Source organism: Miniopterus schreibersii (assembly GCF_964146895.1).
Source record: "Miniopterus schreibersii genome assembly, chromosome: 2".
In the NCBI taxonomy this organism is placed as follows: domain Eukaryota; kingdom Metazoa; phylum Chordata; class Mammalia; order Chiroptera; family Miniopteridae; genus Miniopterus; species Miniopterus schreibersii.
Window position 1 is genome coordinate 87,417,386 of NC_138102.1, and position 22,628 is coordinate 87,440,013.

Below are 22,628 nucleotides of genomic sequence, written 5' to 3' on the forward strand. Positions count from 1 at the left end.
TAAAAGCCCTTAAGGTTATTATTGATAGGTCCTTATTTATTGCGATTTTAATTCTTTATGCCTATGTTTCTCTATTTCTTATTATTACAGCAGTCCCTTTAACATTTCTTGCAATGCTGGTTTGGTGGTGATAAACTCCTTTAGCCTTTTTTTTGTCTGGGAACCTCTTTATTTCACCATCTATTTTGAATGATAGCCTTGCTGCATAGAGGAGTCTTGGTTTCAGGTCCTTGTTTTGCATTACCTTGAATACTTCACACCATTTCCTTCTGGACTGTAGAGTTTCTGATGAGAAATCAGCTGACAGCCTTATGGGAGCTCCTCTGGTAGGTAACAGATTGCTTTTCTCTTACTGCTTTTAAGATTGTGTCTTGAATTTTTGGCATTTTAATTACGATGTGTCTGGGCATGGGACTGCAGGTTCTTCTTGCTTGGGGCTCTCTATGCCTCCTGAACTTGTGTGACTTTTTTCTTGACCAGGTTAGGGAAGTGGTCTGCCATTATTTCTTCACACAGGTTCTCTAACTCTTGCTTACTTCCGACCTCTTCTGGTGCTCTTATGAGGCAATTATTGTTATGTTTCATGTTGTCCCACAGTTGCCTTAGACTGTCCTCCTGTTTTTAAATTGTTTTTCTTTTTGGATCTCTGATTGATTTTTTTCTACCCTGTCTTCTAATTTATTGACCCAATCCTCAGCTTCCTCTAATCTACTGTTTATTCCTTCCAATGTATTCTTTATTTCTGCTATGTCATTCTTCATTTCAGACTGGTCATTCTTCATAGTTTCCATATCTTTTCTCATGCTGTTAAGCATCCCTACAATCTATTCTGAACTCTATATGTAATAGATTGCTTATCTCCATTTCACTTAGCTCTTTTCTGGAGACTTCTCTTGTTCTTTCATTTGGAGCTTGTTTTTTGTCTCCCCATTTTGGCTGCCTTTTGTTTGTTTTTTCTATGTATTAGGTAGATCTGCTAGGACTCCCAGTCTTTTTGGAGGATCTCTGGTGCAGGACAATGTCAGACACATTTTGTGACAAGCCCTGAGCACCCTTTTTGGAGCTATCAACATCCCTCAGCTTGAGGTCTCCTCTGTTGGAGCTGGGTGTGTTTGGATGGGACCAAGATGCACACCAAAGTCTGCTTTTCCAAGGCCTGAGTCCAGAAGCAGATCAGGCAAAGACTCAAAGCACTCTGAGATCTGCCTCTGCCTGCAGGCTGATTAATATGATTTTCTTAATGAGCCTCAGGCTATAGAAACTCCTTAGAGTAGGGTAAGAGGTTTTCCAGCAGGGTGGGGCAATTGCTTCCCCCTCAGGAAAAAAACTGATCAGAAGATAAATGTCCACCTGTGAAAGATGTCCTCTGCAGTTTGGGGGAATGACTTGACACAGGAATCCTGTGGTGTGCCCTCTGAGCTTTATCTCCAGAGCCCACAACCCTAGATTCTTCTCACCCAGCTCTAGTCTACTCTGCCCTCCCTCTGCTGGAGCCCAAGGTTAGTGGCTGCACATGAAACTTTGTTTATTGGCTCTTTAAGAGGGTACCTGCACTTTCAGCCTTGTCTCCATGGCAAACAGAAACCTGCTGCTTTTCACAGCCAGATGTATGTGGGCACCTTTATCAGTTCTGGTGCTCTTGGCTGGGAAACCAAGACTGGGATTTAGGCCTCAGAGTCCTCAGTGGGAACCCCCACAGATGAGATATCCCTCTGGACCTTCAGCTGCTGCCTGCGGGAGCCCAGCCAGATTCCTGGCACCTCCGCATTTACTACCAGTCTCTATGTGGTCTCCACTTTTCCTCCTTGGTTATGAGGATGCTCTCCAGTTTGTCTTCAGTTGCAGTGGATTATTCAGGATGGTTTTTCTATATTTTAGTTGTAATTCCAGTTTGGTCCTGGGAGAGTGGCAGTGTAGCTTCCACTCAGTCTGCCACCATCTTTAATCTCTGGCCACTTTTATTCTTGCTCTTAAAAAATGAACCTAAATCTTATCCAGATTCTTTATCTAATCACCAGTTTATAAGAAACTTAAGGAAAAGAGGAATATTTTAAGGAATGCTATGAGGCCTGGCCAGTGTGGCTCAGTTGTTGAGCACTACCCATAAACTTGGATGTCATGGTTGGTTTCCCAGTCATGGCACATGCCTGGGTTGTAGGCTCAATCCCCAGTAAGGGGTGTGCAGTAGGCAACTATTTGATGATTCTCTCTCATCACTGATATTTCTACCTCTCTCTTCCTCTCCCTTCCTTTCTCTGAAATCAATAAAAATTTTAAAAACTAAAAAAATAAAGGATGCCATAAGGATGAAATGAGCAAAATCCAGAAAGTGGGAAATTCTATAAGAAAAAATGACCCTTTTAGAAACATATATAAATAAAGAGAAAAACAGAAAGAAAAGAAAGGGAAAAAAGAGTGAAGGAAAAATTGAATCCTAATCTGTATAAGCTCACAGTTTAAAAAATGAATACTAAGATAAAAACAAAAAAAAAATTCAACATTGTTTGGATATTTGGCAATATTAAGAAATTGTTATTAATTTTTAGGTGTTATATTGGTATTGTGGATATTTTTTAAGATTCCTTATCTTAGACAGATACTTACTAAAGTATTTATGGATGACAGGAAATGATGTCTTAGATTTGCTTTAAAATAATCCACTAGTGAGCAGGAGTGGAAAGGTGGGAAAGGATGTGTGGGAAAGGGCAGAGATGAAACAAGATTGTCCATATGTCCGTAACTATTAAAGCTACATTATGGGAACATGGAAGTTCATTATACTATTCTTTTCACTTTTATATGCTTGAAAATTTCCAAAATAAAACTTAAATTGTGGCATTATTAACTACACTTTGGTGGTCAATAAGTTGGAATTTCTGATAATTTGATGGATACTAAGCACTGACATTAGCTAAGAGAAAATAATTTTCCAAAGAGAATATTACCGTGAACCTGACTTTAAAGAGAACACCTAAAACTTCCTCAGAAAAACAAACTGTTCTTAAATACGTAAAACATTATTTATGATGTAGTTAAAAATGGTTATTATTTATTCCTTAAAAAAAGACCCGAAGAACCCTCAATGTATAATACTGTTAGATTATCTATCTTACACATGCATTTGAAGGTAAATATACATTATTATATATTGCTAATTATGTTATTTACTAATTTATGTATCTCGGTCATATATACAGTATTGAGAACCTACTTAGTGTCAGACTCTGTGCTAGGCTCTGGGGGATATTTTGAACAGACAAAAGAAACAGATAGGGTTCCTGCTCTCTTGGAGTTAACAGTTTCTTGGGAAGGACAGACATTGAACACATACTGTAAATAATTAAGTAAGTGACCATATGTGTGCCCAGTGCTATGAAGGAAAGCCACAGGGTCCTATGGGAGCTCATACTTGGGCACCAACCTGCTCTGCAGCCTCAAGGAGGCTTCCTGGCAGAAATGCTTCAGAGGCTGGCTAGGAGTGAGCCACCTGAAAGGTAGGGGGTGAGGTCCAGCTGAGGAGACTTATATTAAGGAAGGACAGAAAACACCTGGAGACTGGTAGGAAGGGCAAGGTTGTGAGAGGGGCTGACCCAGCTTCCACGGGCAGCAGGCTGAGAGTGAAGTGGGATCTCTCGGCTATGGGAGAGTTATTTCCCTGAGAAGATCAAGGCCGGGAACCCATGCTAGGCTCCACAGCCTAGAGCACCAGAGCCAAGACCAGTGGCCCATAGAACATCCAGCTGTGAAAGGCAGCAGGGCTTCTGGCTGCCAGGGAGCCTGAAGCCTGTCAGAAATAAAACATCAATTCTTTGTTTCTGTTTTTCTTTTAAACCCAGAGCACAGGATTTTCATTTGTAGCTACTCACCCAAGGCTTCAGTGAAGGGATGGTGGTGCAGACTCAGGTGCCTAAGGAGAGGCTAGGGAGGGAGACAGGGAAAAGCGGTGGCCAGGAGACTCCTGCAAACCAAAAGGGCCATTTTTCCTGAGAGGCACTGGCCACTTCCAGTATCCAGGAAAAGAAAAAAAACCCACCATAGGTGATACAGCCTGCCCCATCCTTAGGAGCCCTGTCTGCAGCATCCTGCATCTCAACCTGTGCAGAGGACCCAGCAACAGAAGCCAAGCCTACAGGTTCATACAGTCTCAGGTATTGGGGGTGTTGCTGTCCACGCCACTATCCCTGGAACTTGACTGGTGCTTTTCCTGCATGGGAGAGCTGATAAAAACTCCTGGTATCCAGCTGATCCCCCAGACTGCATATGAGGATCTCTGCCCAGCCTAGGGCAGGGAAATATTCTGGGACATTCTCAAAGGAGTAGCTCTGGGACAGGGAAAAATATGCACCACTTTACCTGAAAACTGAACAGCACCTCTCCCTCACCTCACAGGAGAACTAGGGGCCTATACTCCCAAATCCGCTTAAAGCCCTTTCAGAAACAGACTTTTGAGTGGTTATTGACAGCTTGCTGGAAGGTGAGGGCAGGTGGAGGCAGATCCCTGGAAACCTGGGGAATTTTGCTAACCCATCACTGGGACCTGTGCTGCTAACAAACCTGCCTTAGAGTGGAGCTTGGCCCCTCCCATGTGCAGCCAAGTCCTGTGGAGAAAGATACAAACTGTGGATACCTTGAAGCTTCAAACAGGTTGCTGAGTGCCAAAGGAGGACAGTTTCTGACAGTGGTTAGCACCTAAGCACCTCCAGGGAAGCCCAGAATTGGCAGACAAACAGTCAGCCTCAGTCATCAGAAGAGCAGGATACAACAGGAGATCCCAGGAGGCACTAAACTCTGCTGAGATGAATGCCACTTCACTTTTTTTGTTTTACCACCCCCTTTTTTCACTGTTTTCTTTACATTCCAACTTAATTGATTTGTTATTAGTCGCTATTTTTTCTCTCCTATATCTAATTTTTCTCTTCCCTTTGCTTACTCTATTTCCCCTCCCCCTCCTCCTTTCTCCTACTTTCTCATATTTTTTTCTTTCCTTAGTTTTGATATATCTGCTTTCTCTTCTATTTTCCTTTTCAAATTTTTCTTCCTCTTTTCTTCTATACCATTTTACTTCCTCTAGTCTTTATTCGCATTTTATTTCATCTCTGTCCTTTCATAATCCTTTTTCTTCCCCATTTGTTTCTCTTTATATTTTTTTCTTTCTTTTCTTCTATCATTCTTCCTCTCTTTTCTAATTGTCTTTTCTTTTGTGGTTGCTTTTGTTGTTGTAGTAGGGGTCTTGTATATGTTTTTGTTTCTTTCTTTTGTTTCCTGATTTGTTTTGTTGTATTTTGTTCTGTTCTGTCAGAATCTGCACAATAGCTTGCATGACCTGGTCTGGGGTGAGCTTCACAGTCAGCCAGTGTGAGAGTTGATTACATCCAAGAATGGGACAACAGCATTTAACCCCCAATAACAACAGGAGATCCCAAATAACTCACACAAGAGACATTCCCAGAGCACCTAGCTCAGGAGATCTAAGAGAGTGCACCACCAGGTCCAAAAAACACTTACTACATAAGGTCACCCCATGAAGACTGGGAGGCAGAGCAGTTTGATCTAATGCATACAAACAAATAAAAATGAAAAGCAAAAATAGGGGGACAAAGAAACAACCCCTAAATGAAAGAAAAGGAGGAATAGCCAGAAAAAGAATGAAATAAAGTGGAAACAAGCAATTTGTCACATAAAGAATTCAAAGTAATTGTTATAAGGCTGCTCAAAAAATTTAGTGAGAACTACAAGCAACTTAATGAGAAGTATATGCAAGTTAATGAGAACTACACCAGCATGGTACTAGAGGTAAAAACCATGAATAAGAATCAATTAGAAATGAAGAATGACATAGCTGAAATAAAGAATACCCTGGAAGAAATATCAAGAGTAGACTAGAGGAAGCAGAGTGTTGAATCAGTGAAATAGAACACAAGGTAGAAAAAAATCACCAATTCAGAGGAGCAATCAAAAAATTAAAGGGTCGGAGGAGAATTTAAGGAGGCTTTAGGAAAACAAGAAACATAACAACATCTGCATCAAAGGAGAACAAAAGGAGAAAAATCTGAGCAAGGAGTAGACAACCTGTTTGAAGAAATAATTACAGGAAACTTCCCTAACCTGGTGAAAGAAAAAGTCACTCAAGCTTAGGAAACACAAAAAGTTCCAATCACGATTATCCCCAAAAGACCCACACCTAGACACATCTTAAATAAAATGGCAAATGTTAAAGACAAAGCAGAATCTTAAAGGCTGTAAGAGAGAGAGAGAGAAAGTTACCTACAGGGAACTGCCATTAGACTGATAGCTGATTTCTCAATAGAAACACTTTAGGCCAGAAGAGAGTGGCATGAAGTACACAAAGTAATGAAAAGCAAAGGACTGAATCTAAGACTACTCTATCCATCAAGGCTATCATTCAAAATTGAAGGTGAAATAAAGAGCTTCACAAACAAAAAAAAGTTAAAAGAGTTTATTACCACCAAACCAACAATGCAAGAAATACTAAAGAACTCTTGCAAGCAAAAGAAATAGAGAGAGACAAAGGCATAAAGAATAAAAATGGAAAAAATAAGTACCCATCAATAACAAACTTAAGTGTAAATGCTCCAATCAAAAGACATAGGGTAACTAAGTGGATAAGAAAACATGACTGATATATATGCTGTCTACAAAAAACCCACCTCAAAAGAAAAAAACTCACACAGGATGAAAGTGAAGGGATGGAAAAAAATTTTCCATGCAAATGGAAATGGAAAAAAAAAAAAAAAAGCTAGGATAACAATATTCATATCTCACCAAATAGACTTCAAAACAAACGCCCCCTCCCCCCAAAAAAATCCCATTTACAATTGCAACAAAAAACTTATGATACATGGGAATAAACTTATCCAAGGAGGTAAAAGACCTATACTTAGAAAACTGTAGGACATTGAAGAATGAGATAGAGGAAGATATAACAAGTGTAAGAATATACCATGTTCATGGAATGGTAGAAACAACATCATTCAATATCCATACTGCCAAAAGAAATCTATAGATTCAACACAATTCCTATTAAAATGCCAACAGCATATTTTACAGATCTAGAAGAAATACTCCAGAAATGTATATGGAACCAAAAAATACCCTGAATAGCTACAGCCGTCTTGAGAAAGAAGAACAAAGTTGGAGAGATCACAATACCAGATATCAAGTTACACTACAAAGCCACTGTAATCAAAACAGTCTAGTACTGGCACAAGAAGAGGCATATTGATCAATAGAACAGAACAGAAAATAGAACTCAGAAACTGACCCAAGCCATTATACTCAATTAATATTTGACAAAGGAGGCAAGAGAATGCAATGAAGTAAAGACAGTCCCTTCAATAAATGATTTTGGGGAAATTGGACAGGTACATGCAAAAAAATGAAACGAGGCCACCAACTTAGACCATACAAAAGAATAAACTCAAAATGGTTAAAAGACTTTAATTCATAAAACCATAAAAATCCTAAAAGAAGCCATAGGCAGCAAAATCTCAGACATCTGTATGTTTGCTGATACATCTCCTAGGGCAGGAAAAACAAAGGAGAAAATAAAGAAAAGATTACATCAAACTAAAAAGCTTCTGCAAGGCAAAAGAAACCATTAACAAAATGAAAAGGGAGTCCACTGTGTGGGGAAAAATATTTGACAATGATACATCTGATAAGGGACTAATATACAAAATACATGAGGAACTCATACAACTTAACAAAAGGAAGACAAACAATCCAATTAAGAAATGGGCAAAGGACCTAAATAGATACTTCCAAGGTGGAAGTACAGATGGCCAAGAGACATATGAAAAAATGTTCAAGTGACTAGTCATCAGAGAGATGCAAATTAAAACAACAATGAGATATCACCTCACCTGTCAGAATGGTTACCATGAACGAATCAAGAGACAAGTGCTGGAAAGGATTTGGAGAAAGGGAAATACTAGTACACTGCTAGTAGGAATGCAGACTCTTGCAGCCACTATGGAAAACAGTACAGAAAACATATGGTTTTCCAAAAAATTAAAAATGGAACTGCCATTTGACCCAGTGATCCCACTTCTTTGAATACATCCTAAGAAACCAGAAACACCAGTTAGAAAGAACACATGCGTGTTCATAGCAGCACAATTTACAATAGCTAAGATCAGGAAATAGCCCAAATGCCCATCAGTAGATGAGTGGATAAAAAAGCTGTGGTACATTTACACCATGGAATACTATGCAGCTTTGAGAAAGAGGGATCTCTTGCCCTTTGGGGCAGCATGGCTGGACCTGAAGAGTATTACGTTAAATGAAATAAGCCCGTCAGAGAAAGACAAGTATCATATGATCTCACTTATGTGTGGAATCTTATAAACAGAACAAACAGATCCAAAGACAATGAAACATGCAACAGACTGACCTAGCTCAGATGGAAGGGGGGCATGAAAAGATTCATTAGACAACTTATATGCATATATGCCTAGCCTATGGACAAACGATAGTGGGGGCCAGTGGGGGAAAAAGGGGGGGAAATTTGTAATACTTTCAACAATAAAGATTAAATCTATTTTTAAAATGACATAACAGCAGATAATGAGGGCCACTTCATAACACTTAAGTGATTGATACAACAAAAAGATACAACTCTGGTAAATAGATCACAATGGCATGAAATTAGAAATCAACTAAAATAAAAACACTAAAAAACATTCAAACATATGGAGGCTAAATAGCATGTTTTTAAGCATTAAATGGATTACCAAAGAGATCAAGGAAGAAATAAAAAACTTCCTGGAAACAAATGAAAATGAAAACACAACAGCCCCAAATCTATGGGACTCAGTGAAAGCAGTCCTGAGAGGGAAGTTCACGGCACAACAGGTGTACTGCAAATAAAAGAAAACTTGTAATAAACTAATCCTACAACCTAAAGAATTAGAAAGACAACATCAAGAAAAGCCCAGAGTAAGTAGAAGGAAGGAAATAATAAAAAGAGTGGAAATAAATGACACAGAGACTAAAAACACAATACAAAAGATCAATGAAACCAAGAGCTGGTACTTCAGACAGATAAACAAGATTTATGAATCTTTAGCCAGACTCATCAAGAAATAAAGAGGACTTATATAAATAAAATCAGAAACAAAAGAGGTGAAGTAACTGACACCACAGAAACAGAAAGGATTGTAAGCAAATACTATGAACAATTATATGTCAACAAGCTAGACAAGGTGGACAGAATGGAAAAATTCCTAGAAAAATACAATCTTCAAAAACTGAATCAGATGAATCAGAAAAACTGAATAGGCCAATAACAAATAATGAAGTTGAAGTAGTAATAAAAATAACTCCCAGCAAACAAAAGCCCTGGTCTGGATGACTCTACCAGGGGTGTTTTACCACACATTCGAAGAACTAAAACCTATTCTCCTCAAACTATTCCAAAAAAGCAAAGCAGAAAGAACATTTCCAAGCTCTTTATACAAAGCCAGCATTATCTTAATTTGAAAACCAGACAAAGATACTACAAAGAAAGAGCATTACAAATCAATATGCCTGATGAACACGGATGCTAAAATCCTCAATGAAATATTAGCAAATTGGATCGAGCAATATAGTTAAAAGATCATACACCACGACCAAGTGGGATTTATTCCAGGAATGCAAGGCTGGTACAATATTTGGAAATCAATAAATGTGATATATCACATAAACAAATTGAAAGACAAAAATCACATGATCATATCATTTGCTAAAATCCAACAGCCATTTTTGATAAAAACTCTCAGCAAAGTGGGAATAGAGAAATCATGCCTCAACATAATAAAGGCCATATATGACAAATGACAGCCAACATCATACAAAATGGGCAAAAGCTAAACTATTTCACCTAATAATGAGAACAAGACAGGGATGTCCATTTTCATTACTCTTATTCAACATAGTACTGGAAGTCCTAGCCACAGCAATCAGAAAAGAAACAATAAAAGGCATACAAATTGAAAAAGAGGGAGTAAAATTATCATGATTCACCAGATGACATGATATTTTACATAGAAAATCCTAAAGACTCCACAAAAAACTACTAGATTTAATGAATGAATTCGGTAGTGTAGCAGGATACAAATTAAAACCCAGAAATCCATGGCATTTTTATACACCAATAATGAACTCCCAGAAAGAGAAACTTAAAAAATAATTCCATTTACCATTACAACAAAAAAATTGAGGTACTTATGAATAAACTTAACCAAGGAGATAAAAGACCTGTCCTCAGGAAACTACAGAAAGTTGAAAAAAGAAATACAAAAAGATATAAACAAGTCAAAAAATATACCATGTTCATGGATTGGTAAAATTAACATCATTATAGACCACCAACTTACACCACACACAAGAATAAACTCAATATGGATTAAAAACTTAAATGTAAGTTGTGAAACCATAAAAATCTTAGAAGAAAACATAGGCAGCAAGATATCAGACATCTCAGGTAGCAGAATTTTCACTGATACATCGCCTAGGGCAACAGAAACAAAGGGAAAAAAAAATGGGACTATGTCAAAATAAAAAGCTTCTACACAGCAAAAGAAATCAGCATCAAAATAAAAAGAGAACCCACTGTATGGGGGAACATATTTGCCAATGATACATCTGATAAGGGTTTTATTTCCAAAATATGTAAAGTATTGATACAACTCAACAAAAGGAAGAGAAACAATCCAATTAAAAACTGGACAGAGGACCTAAATAAACACTCCTCCAAAGAAGATATACAAATGGCCAAGAGACATATGAAAATATTCTCAATGTCATGAATCATCAGAGAGATTCAAATTAAAATGACAGTGAGTTACCAGCTCACACCTGCCAGAATGCCTGTCATCAATAAAACAACAAACAAGTGCTGGTGAGGATGTGGAGAAAAATGAACCCTAGTACACTGGTGGTAGGAATGTAGGCTGGTACAACTACTATGGAAAACAGTGTGGAGTTTCCTCAAAAAATTAAAAATGGAACTGCCATTTGACCTAGTGATTTCCTTCTAGGAATATTTCCTAAGAACCCTGAAACACCATTCAGAAAGAAAATATGCCCCCTATGTTCATATCAGAGTTATTTATAATAGGTAAGATCTGGAAACAGCCTAAGTGCTCATCAGTAAATAAGTGGATAAAATGCTGTGGTACATTTACACAATGGAATACTATGTAGCTGTAAAAATGAAAGATCTCTTACCCTTTGATACAGCATGGAGGGACCTAGAGAGTGTTATGCTAAGCAAAATAAGTAAGTCCAAGAAAGACAAATATCACATAATCTCACCTATATATGGAATCTAATGAAAAAAAGAAATTGACAAACAAAATAGATGCAGACATGGAAGCATGCAACAGACTGACAACTCTCAGAGGGAAGGGGGTAGGGGTGCAGAAAGAGATTAACCAAAGAACGTATATGCATATATGTGTTACCCATGGATGCAGACAGCAGTGCAGTGAAGTCCTGGGGAGGGGGTGGCAGTGGGGAGGATAGGGTCAATGGGAGACAAAAAGGGGACATACATAATACTTTCAACAATAAAAATAAAATTTTTAAAAAAGAATGATGCTTGCCATAATGTAAGCATTTCAAATATAGTTTTTACGTGATGATAAAGTGTGGGGTATAATGAAGGTATGAATAACAGGATGAGGAAAGAGAGGTGGAAGGGGAAAATGGGCTCCACAGATATTACCACTAAAATAAACATATTCTGTAATTTAGTCCAAGTTTTTAAATTAAAAAATGCTTTCCAGATTCACAAAAAAGTAAGTTACCATAAATTAAAATACCCTAGAATTAGAGAATTTTTAAAGGCAGATTTTTTTTTTTCTCTTAGAAACAAATCCTGCATCTATTTTTTTTATATTTTATAAATTGATTTTACTGACACAAAAATAGGTTAGGTTTGGATATACAGATTTATATTCCCTGATGACTTTCAAATTTCAAGTTTTACATCAGACAGAATTGGAATCCCTAGATTTATGTCATTAGCACAGAATCAATTACCAACCCAAACACTTCCCATCCCTGTGAAACCCTAATTATAAAACTGTACAGAACATCAGCAGTTAATAGAGTTCCCAGAATCCAAAGCTCTGGCCTTAGTCTCAGCTGCCCATTCACAATCTCTACAAAAGGATAGAGTTTCTAGTTTCCAGCATCACCAAAAAAAGATTTTTAAAAGGTCATTTTTCTAATGAATGAATATTCTGTAAAAGAAACATCCCAACTAATACCACTTCTTCCATATTCCAAAACCAAATTGCAGGTTCTGAGAGCTTTCTGAGTACCTTCTCAAATGAAGCGTCTTCGGTTTTAAAAATCTGTAATCATTTCTCCTCATGTTTCACAGAATATACTGTTTAAATGCCATGATCATTCCTGATACTATACTCCACATACAAAATTGGATATTGATATTCTAGTGTCCATTTTATGTCTGTCTCTAGTAGTCTGGAATTGGAGGCAGCTCAAACTGCAGCAGTGCCATCCCCAGTGTTGCTTCCATCCCCAGGTCTGGTACCTAGTAGTTGGAAGAAAAAAAAAATCATATAAAGTCTTATAGGCTAATTTGTATACTTTGCTGACCAAAGAACCTTTGAAATCTATCATCTAATAAGAGGATCAAAAGGTTCTTATAAATCCTTATGAAACTGGAAAAAATTGCTAAGCTTGCTTCCTTTAGAGCCACAAGAATTTCAAGGAACAAAAGCCAATATCACTTTTGGGTTGTGGCCTTCTTGAATACAGTTACCTAGTATGCTCTCCATGGCCCAATGCAGCCAGACTAACCTGGTGTGGCCTATTTGATACATAACAAATAATGTTCTTTGTTAATTAATTAATTAAAACAATGATTTTCCGTAAGAAAATTGAGGGTTTTACTATAAATTTGAAAACACTGAGTTCATTTGCTACTAATAGGGCCCCTGCAATAAAATGTAGTAAAGTTCTTAGAGTTTATTCTGGTCAACACTGAAGGATGGTATGCCCTGCTCCCACTATGCTGTTCATTAGAAGAGTTCCTCCTGTGAACTTTCTTAGTTAGGTTCGCCCCATAACTTGATGCTAGAAATGATAAAGGTACAGAATTTTCCTCAGTTCCAATTATATCCACCATCAATTTATAGAATAATGTTTTTACTAAAACTACTTATATATCTTGTTTTTATTGTGTTTATTGTCAAATATCCAGGGACCAGGTCATGTAACTTGCTAATATAATTTACTGAATTGCATTGTCAAGTCCAGGGTGTTTGGGAATCAGAGACATAACACAACAACTTCCTCGATTTTTAGACTGAGCAAGGGGAGCTACATTCTGCATTCCTTTCCAACTGCTGAACTGCTCTGAGCTCATGAGAATCACAGAATTTTAATAACAGCAGAGACATTTCATAAATTGGAAAATTATCAGTTTCTGACAGGATCTAATCAATGTTGATTAGTTTGAAACATATTTTAGTTTTCTGTACCTGCCTTTGGAAGATAAAGTGTTGCAATGTGTCTGACTTATCCAGTACCTGCTCTGTGCATGTGCCTCAGTTTTGAAAACTGATCTAAGCCAAGAGTCAAATATCTCCAGAATTCGGGAGCCAACCATATGAATCCTAAGGCTATCTTAAAATATTTTACCACTGGGTAATGTTTGAGTTCATCTGGCTCAAAAAAATGTATTCATAAAATGAAATGTAATTAGGGTGTACTACTACAAATGTTAACCTATAATTGAGATGTACCATAACTCTTGAAAATGTCAGTCTGTAGAGTACCAATATTTTTATGAATGATTAAAATTGATCAATGATTAGGTCTAAGCTGAAAACATATTCTTTTTAATAAAAACAAATTTAGGAATCTTTTTAAGGAGGCTGCTTATGTTTTATTCTAAAATGATCATGTGCTTTAACACTTAAAATAAGTTTGGACACTTCTACCCTATAGTACGTTCCTCAGTCACTGGTGAGGCACATAAAGTGCCAAAAGAGAGAAGAGTAAGGTAAATAGTTGTATATTTTCCTGGACCTATCTATATTTTGAGATATTATAAAACAACAACAAAGATCTAAGGGAGAAAAAAGTCTAAAATACATCAGAAGAAAAGCTAAACCAAGACTCTTCATTTTGGTTTAGTCACTAAATGTTAGTGTTTTAGGAAAGATGAAGGTTTAAATGCCTTATAAATGCAGCATTATGTTTATAGGACTTATTACTCTAAGAAAATCTATAGATCCAAAAATATAAACATTCTGTACAAGGGTTTAAATAATTCATAAATCATAAACTCATAACAGTTCTGAGGGCAAGAAAGGAAACTTTAGATATTTCTTGCCTCTCAGGTCTCATGAAAGCCAAAGCTTCTATGAAGAAAGGATTGTCTCTTTTTCAGAAAGGAACACAAAAGCTAGAACTAATTTTCTGCCCTAAAATGGCATTTCACACACTCATCCATACACTCATTTACACCTATAGCAAGGTACTGAATACCTGCTGTTACTCAAGACCTATGTATACTAAGTATTGAGAATAGTGTAACAAAAGACAAGAAAACCAAATCCTGGTGTATTCTACAAATTATCCATTTTTTTCTTTTTAAACAAATGCTTTTACAGCAAAACAGTAGAACTACCATATGCATGCCTGTACATTTAGTATCTTTATCTACCTTCTTTTTCTTGCTAAGAAATGTTAAGCTATGATATTTAGAGCAAAGAAGCAAGAGTGGGGAGAATCCAGAGAGGTGAATATCAGATAGAAAGTTCTCTTCTCAAACCTCCTGGTTTTTAATTACTGTAACTAGACATTAAGCTTGTTCTTAAATAGAACTCTATTCTTATCCTATTCAAAATGTAGCTTCAATAATGAGCAAATACAAAGCCTTCACTACATTTGGAGAGGCACAGTGAGGATCGTACTCTGGAATGAAGAGAGGTCAGCCATACTAATTTGTTCAAATGCTCTTCTCAAACCATATGTGTATTTAGTTTATACTAAGTTTGGCATATACTGAATCTCAGAGGTATAAATGAAGGGGCTTCAATACAGAAGACAACTAATTATCAACCTTCAGAAAGAACCATAAGGAAAAAGTAAAGAGTTCTGGTCTGAGTTGTGTGAAAACAAGCCCATGTGGTCTCAGGCAAGTCACCTCAGCCTCAGTTTTCTAATCTGTCAAGTAGGAATGATGAAACCCTGCTCTACCTCCCTAATAAAGCTGTTATAAATTTTTTTTAATACTATATAAATGATATATTATTATGAGCTCCCAAACAGGGGGACTCTGTCTACAGGAGTTTTTTTGTTTGTTTGTTTTTAAGGTATACAATAAGATAGTCATATCTTCAGAAGGAAGACAGTTCATAACATGTTTTGGAAGTGAAATCCACTTTGAGGTAGTTTGCTTGTTTGTCTAGGGTTCATATTCCAGTAGAAAGCCAAAAGAAATTCAGAAGACCAACTGTTCTAAGAAACTCCAGGAATAATGTCTGTCTGTCTGTTTATTTCTCTTTAACAAGTAACTCAGTGTCTTTGGCTTCTTGTCATTCCAACTTTCTTTTCTGCTAACATAATATGCTCACTCCTTTTGATCTGGGGATCACAATATTGTCCCTGAACTTTCTCCTTTAGTCTAGAAAGGCCTGTCCTATAATTCTGAAGAGTCCTTATATATTTGAATATTATCTATAATTATACTTTCTCTATTAAGTTTCCATATAAAAGGTGAACAAATTTGTTCTGACCTAACCTTGTTTTAAAACATCCTAAACGGCTCAAAATCCTAGATAGTGAGGCAAGGAAGAACCTAACTTTCACACCACTAGACTCCATATCTTGAGAGTGGAGGGGCTCAAACAGAACTTCTATGGAGCTACAAGATGAAAAAAGAATCTTGTAGTTGATATTGATGTGGACTCAGTGGATCCAGAGAGCTTCAAGGCTCTTTCACATTACGATATCTTTTAAGAGAAACACCTTCAGTCCACAGCCAGCATGCCAGGGAGCTAAGAGTGCTCACCTGCCTCACCATCTGCTATAACAATTTATGAACTCTGAAAAGATTTGCCATTTTAATGACATAGTTATTAAAAAGGAGTCCCTATGGGATTAAGGTAAGCATTATATACCAAATTAACTTCTATGAACAATTAATTCTTACATTTTCACCCATACTTATTACTTTTTAAGTTAAAATAATTTTCACAATAGTATGTCAAAGTGGCAATAAAAATAACATGTATGTAGATTCTGCCCACAAAAACATTCATCTTAAAAATTAAAGCAGAAATAGTATCATATATTAAGGATTTTTATAGAAATAAGGTTTTTTAAAAATATGTTTTTATTGATTTTAAAGAGAGAAAGGGAGAGGGCAAGAGAGAAACATCAATCAGCTGCCTCCTGCATGCCCCATACTGGGTATCAAACCCACAACCTGGGCATGCGCCCTCACTGGGAATCAAACCTGTGACTTCCTGGTGCATGGGACAATGCTTAAACAACTGAGCCACACTGGCTGGGCTAGAAATAGGTTTTATTAAAAACTATCCTAAAAGTATAGAGTCAAGGTTTTTGGAATTTACCTAATTAATTTGACAGCTTCCAGCTCCTTGGCAGTTGGTAAAGTCATCTTCAGGAAAAACACATTGAATGTGCACTCATCCAGAAATGCCACTGCCTTCTTCATGTCACTAATGGTTATGGTGACTTTTGCTATATTTGAAAACAATTTCTGCACAGTATCAGCCAGGTACTGAACAGTGACATCTCCAACTAATAAGAGGTCTATTTTTGCCTGAAAGAAAAGGAAAAAACAGAAGTACCACATAATTAGTATCTGTGCACAGAGAGAAAATGTCATATATGAGAGGACAGAATAAATAAAGTTTACAAATTACACAATGACTGACTATACAGCTGGATTCAGTGGTCAGCTATAAGCACCTTGAAGGCAGGAACTATTAATATCTTGTCCTCAATACCAAGTGTAGTGAATGGGTATGAAGGCTATGCTATTTTTAAAAGTTTTGCCTACAAATAATGTTCTCCTGTGGTTTTCCTGCAAGTTTCTATCTCATCCTACTAACAACAGATAGGATTCTTATGGCCTAGCTTCCCAATCACCTATCCTGCTGGAAAATCTTTTTGCTAATGAGAGAACCAGAATGATAATTCTCCCAAACTCTTTTTTTAACTCCCCCAAACTATTTTGATGAAACTCAGATTCCACAGAACAGAGTAAGCTTTAAATTCCTAAATCCTAAGAAACACTCAAAGTCCTTTACTTGACTGGAATATACAGGCTATTCACATCTCAATATAAGGAATCAAAAACTTTCTTCATTTCCATTTAGAGATATTTTCAAGCGCATTCAATTAGGAAAAATATAATTTCCATCTTCATCTCCTATTTCTCTATGTTTTATTCCCTACAACTACTGAACACAAACCATTAAGAATGCCGAAGAATGGAGGTGCTTAAATTAATGTAATCAGTCAGGAAACAGCTGGAAATATTAGCACACAGACAGGTCCACATGAGAAAACAAATTTGGGAACTCACCAGAGTTGAAGCCAAAAGAGGTGGGGGAAGGAGTTGGAAATACCTGTACAAAAAGAAAGGCAGCTTGCCAAAGATACAACTCTGCAGGAGGGGATGCTGGTGTAGGTGACCCACAATGAGGCTTCCCTCCCCATTCAGCCTGGTTTCCCAAGGGCTATTGGAAAGAACACATGCGGTGCAAGACACTAGGCAAGTGAGTTCAAAGTAAGCAAAGCTTCTGCACTTCTCACTTCTATCAACCTTCTAATTTTCTTCCTACATTTGTTAAAAAAAAAAGGGGGGGGGGTCTTTGTTTACCCACCTCTCACACCTTAATGCAGTGCCCTCTCTAGAAGCAACTGTCAACAGTTTGGTCTATATACTCCAAACAATCTCTTTGTCAAATATATAAGTACAAGACACACATATACACCTTTTTGCATGAATTGGATATATTTTTTTAAAAGTTGCTTTTCTCATTTAATACAATTCAACAATTCTGCAGAAATTCTTGTTCAATGGGGCATTCTCATTTTCCTGGATATTATAGATTTAGTGTCTTAAATAAATGTTTTCTATCATTGTTGTGATCTGTGGAAAAAGAAGAACATGGGCTAACTGTCATCTTGATCCAGTCTCCTCATTTATGATGATAACTTATTGAACCATTATCAAAATGTAAAATTTTGATGTTAATGCAATGCTGTAATGAACACTTTTGCAAAGGTACCTTTGTGCAAATAAGCATATATCCTATAGGTTAAACTGTAAGTTCAAAAGGTTTGATTTTTTTTTAAATTTTTTTGATTAAAATATTACAGATGTCCCTTTTTCTCCCCAATGACTCATTCCACCCCATCCAATCCCCCTCCCCAGTCCCTCTCCCAACCACTGTCCGTGTCCTTGGGTTGTGCATATATGCATATAAATTCTTTGGTTCATCTCTCCCCCTCCACCCTCCTGCCCTCCTCCATCCCTCTGACATTCCTGAGTCTGATCTATGCTTCCATGTCATTGAATCTATTCTGTTCATAGAATTATGAAGTTCTTTTTTTTTTTCTTTTTTTTTTTAATATCTTTATTGATCTCAGAGAGAGGAAAGGAGAGGGAGAGAGAGAGATAGAAACATCAATGATGACAGAGTCACTGGTAGGCTAGCACGAAACCCGGGCATGTGCCATAACCAGGAATCAAACCCTGATCGCCTGGATCCTAGGTCGTTGCTCAACAGCTGAGCCACGCCCGGCTGGGCTGAAGTTCTTTAGATTCCACATAGAAGGGACATCATGTGAAGTTTGTCTTTCTCTGCCTGGCTTATTTCACTTAGCATAATATTTTCCAGGTCCATCCATACTGTTCCAAAGGGTACGAGGTACTTCTTCTTTACAGCTGCACAGTAGTCCATGGTGTATATGTCCCAAGCTTTTGTATCCACTCATCTACTGATGGGCACTTGGGCTCTTTCCAGATCTTAGCTATTGTAAATTGTGCTGCTATGAACATAGGGGTGCATATATTCTTTCTGATTAGTGTTTCAGGATTCTTAGGATATATTCCTAGGAGTGGAATCACTGGGTCAAAAGGCAGCTCCATTTTTAATTGTTTGAGGAACTTTCATACTGTTTTCCATAGTGGTTGCACCAATCTGCATTCCCACCAGCAGTGTACTAGGGTTCCCCTTTCTCCACATTCTCACCAGCACATGTCCTTTGTTGATTTATTGATGGTAGCTATTCTTACAGGTGTGAAGTAATATCTCATTGTGGTTTTAATTTGAATCTCTCTGATGATTAGCGATGTTGAGCATTTCCTCATATGTCTCTTGGCCATCTGTATGTCCTCTTTGGAGAAGTGTCTATTCAAGTATTTTGCCCATTTCTTAATTGGGTTGTCTGTCTTCCTCTTGCTGCGTAGTATGAGTTCTTTATATACTTTGGAAATTAGCCCCTTATCAGATACATCCTTGGAAAATATGTTTTCCCAGACCAGAGGGTTCTTTTGTATTTTGAGGCTGTTTTCTTTTGCTGTGCAGAAGCTTTTTAGTTTGATGTAGTCCCATATGTTTACTTTTTCTTTTGTTTCTCTTGCCCTAGGAGATGTATCAGTGAAAATTCCACTAATTGGGATGTCTGGGACTTTACTGCCTATGTTTCCTTCCAGGATTGTTATGGTTTCATGACTTACATTTAAGTCTTTTATCCATTTTGAGTTTATTTTTGTGTATGGTGAAAGTTGGTGGTCTAGTTTGATTTTTTTTTGCATGTATCTGTCCAGTTTTCCAGGCAACACTTATTAAAGAGACTGTCTTTACTCCATTGTATGTTCTTGCCTCCTTTGTCAAATATTAACTGACCATAAGGGATGGGTCTATTTCTGGGATCTCTGTTCTGCTCCATTGATCTATATGTCTGTTCTTGTACCAATACCAGGCAGTTTTGATTACAATGGCTTTGTAGTACAGTTTGATGTCCAGTAATGTGATCCCTCCCACTCTTATTTTTTTCTCAAGATCGCTGCAGCTCCTCTGGGTCCATTTTGGTTCCATATAAATTTTAGAAATCTTTGTTCTAGATCTGTGAAATATGCTGTTGGTATTTTCATAGGAATTGCATAGAATCTATAAATTGCTTTGCGTAGTATGTATATTTTAATGATATTACTTCTTCTAATCCATGAGGATGATACATTCTAACACTTCTTTAAATCTTCCTCTATTTCTTTTGTCAGTGTCCCATAGTTTTCTGAGTACAGGTTTTTATATCCTTGGTTAAGTTTATAGCTAGGTATCTCATTTTTTTAGTTGCAATCGTAAATGGTATTGTTTTTTTAGTTTCTCTCTCTGAAAGTTCACTGTCGGTGTATAAGAATGCCATTGATTTTCTGGATGTTGATTTTGTATCCAGCTACCTTGCCAAATTCGTTTATCAAACCTAGTAGTACTTTGATGGAGTTTTTAGGATTTTCTATGTACAATATCATGTCATCTGCATATAATGACAGTTTTACTACCTCCTTTCCTATTTGGATACCTTTTATGTTTTCTTCCTGTCTGATGGCTGTGGCAAGGACTTCCAGTACTATGTTGAATAAGAGTGGTGAAAGTGGACATCGCTGTCTTGTCCCTATAAGAGAAATGCTTTTAGTTTTTGATCACTGAGTATGATATAGGCTGTAGGATATATGGTGTTTATTAAGTTGAGGTATGATGACTCTATTCCCACTTTGCTGAGAGTTTTTATCAGAAATGGATGCTGGATTTTGTTGAATGATTTTCCTGCATCTATTGAGGTGATCATATGATTTTTGTCCTTCATTTTGTTTATGTGATGTATCACATTTATTGTTTTGTGGATGTTTTACCAGCCTTGCATCCCCAGAGTAAATCCCAGTTGGTCATGTTGTATGATCTTTTTAATGTATTGTTGGATCTGGTTTGCTAGTATTTTAGTGAGGATTTTAGCATCTATGTTCAACAGGGATGTTGGCCAGTAAATTTCTTTCTTTGTAGTGTCTTTATCCTGTTTTGGGATTAGGATGATGCTGGCCTCATAAAAAGAGTTTGGGAGTTTTCACTCCTCTTTAATTTTCTAGAATAGTTTGAATAGAATAAGTGTTAATTCTTCTTTGAATGTTTGGTAAAACTACCCTTAAATCCATCTGGTCCAGGGCTTTTGTTTGCTGGGAGTGTTTTGATTACTGCTTCAATTTCGTTAGCTGTTATCACCATATTCAGGTTTTCTGCCTCTTCTTCATTCAGCTTTGGGAGGTTGTAGACTTCTAGGAATTTGTCCATTTCACTCAAGTTGTCCAATTTGTTGGCATATAGTTTCTCATAATATTTTCTTACAATCCTTTGTATTTCTGTTGTGTCAGTTGGAATATAGCCTCTTTCATTTCTGATTTTATTTATTTGGCCCCCTCTCATTGTTTCTTGAGGAGTTTGGCTAAAGGTGCATCAATCATATTTATCTTTTCAAAGAACCAGCTCTTGGTTTCATTGATTTTTTTGTATTGTTCTTTTAGTCTCTATGTCATTAATTTCTGCTCTGATCATTATTATTTCCTTCCTTCTACTTCCTCGGGGCTTTTCTTGCTATTCTCGTTCCAGTTCTTTTAGTTGTTGTGTTAAATGGGTCATTAGATCTTTTTCTTGTTTCTTGAGATAGGGCTGTAATGCAATGAATTTTCCTCTCAGGACTGCTTTCACTGTGTCCCATAGATTATGGGTTGTTGTCTGTTCATTTCCATTTTCTTCCATGAAGTGTTTGATTTCTTCCTTGATCTCAGTGGTAACCCATTCACTGTTTAATAGCATGTTATTGTTTAATACCATGTTATTTAGATTCTATGTGTTTGACTATTTTTGAGTTTTTTATAGTGGTTGATTACTAGTTTCATGGCACTGTAATCTGAGAAGATGCTTGATATGATTTCAACCTTCTTGTATATGTAGAGACTTGCCTTGTGCCCTAACATATGATCTATTTTTGAGAATGTTCCATCTGCACTTGAGAAGAAGGTGTATTCTGCTGCTTTGGGATGAAATGTTCTGTAATTCAGGGATGTCAATGAAATCCATTAGGTCTAGGGAGTCATTTAAGGTCTGTGTTTCCGTGTTGATTTTTTGTCTTGATGAACTGTCCAGTGCTGACAGTGGGGTGTTAAAGTCCCCCACTATCATTGTGTTGCTGTCAATCTCCCCCTTAAAGTCAACCAAGAGATTTTTTATATATTTATGTGCTCCTATATTGGGTGCATAAATGTTTATAAGGGTTATTTCCTCCTGTTGGATGGATCCCTTTATATTATGTAGTAACCACTTTTGTCTCTTGCTATGGTCTTTATTTTGAAGTCTATTTGTCACAAATAAGAATTGCTACTCCAGATTCCTTTTCCTTTCCATTTGCATGGAATATTTTTTTCCATCCCTTCACTTTTAGCCTGTGTGAATCTTTTGCTCTCAGGTGGGTCTCTTGTAGAAAGCATATATTTGGGTCCTGTTTTCTTATCCATTCAGCTACTCTATGTCTCTTGATTGGAGCGTTGA

At 37.0% G+C, this 22,628-nt stretch overlaps 1 protein-coding gene across 1 annotated transcript in view; it reads right to left on the bottom strand.

Moving 5' to 3' along the window:
- Window positions 1-21,374, bottom strand: part of SOHLH2 (spermatogenesis and oogenesis specific basic helix-loop-helix 2) — a gene marked incomplete at its 5' end in the record, with an annotated part of 61,156 nt that extends 39,782 nt beyond the window's left edge. Inside the window, 2 exon segments of the mRNA XM_081127745.1 lie at window positions 16,623-16,834; window positions 21,279-21,374. Of these exon segments, the coding sequence (XP_080983871.1) occupies window positions 16,623-16,834; window positions 21,279-21,374 (308 nt within the window).
- Window positions 21,375-22,628: the final 1,254 nt, after the last annotated feature.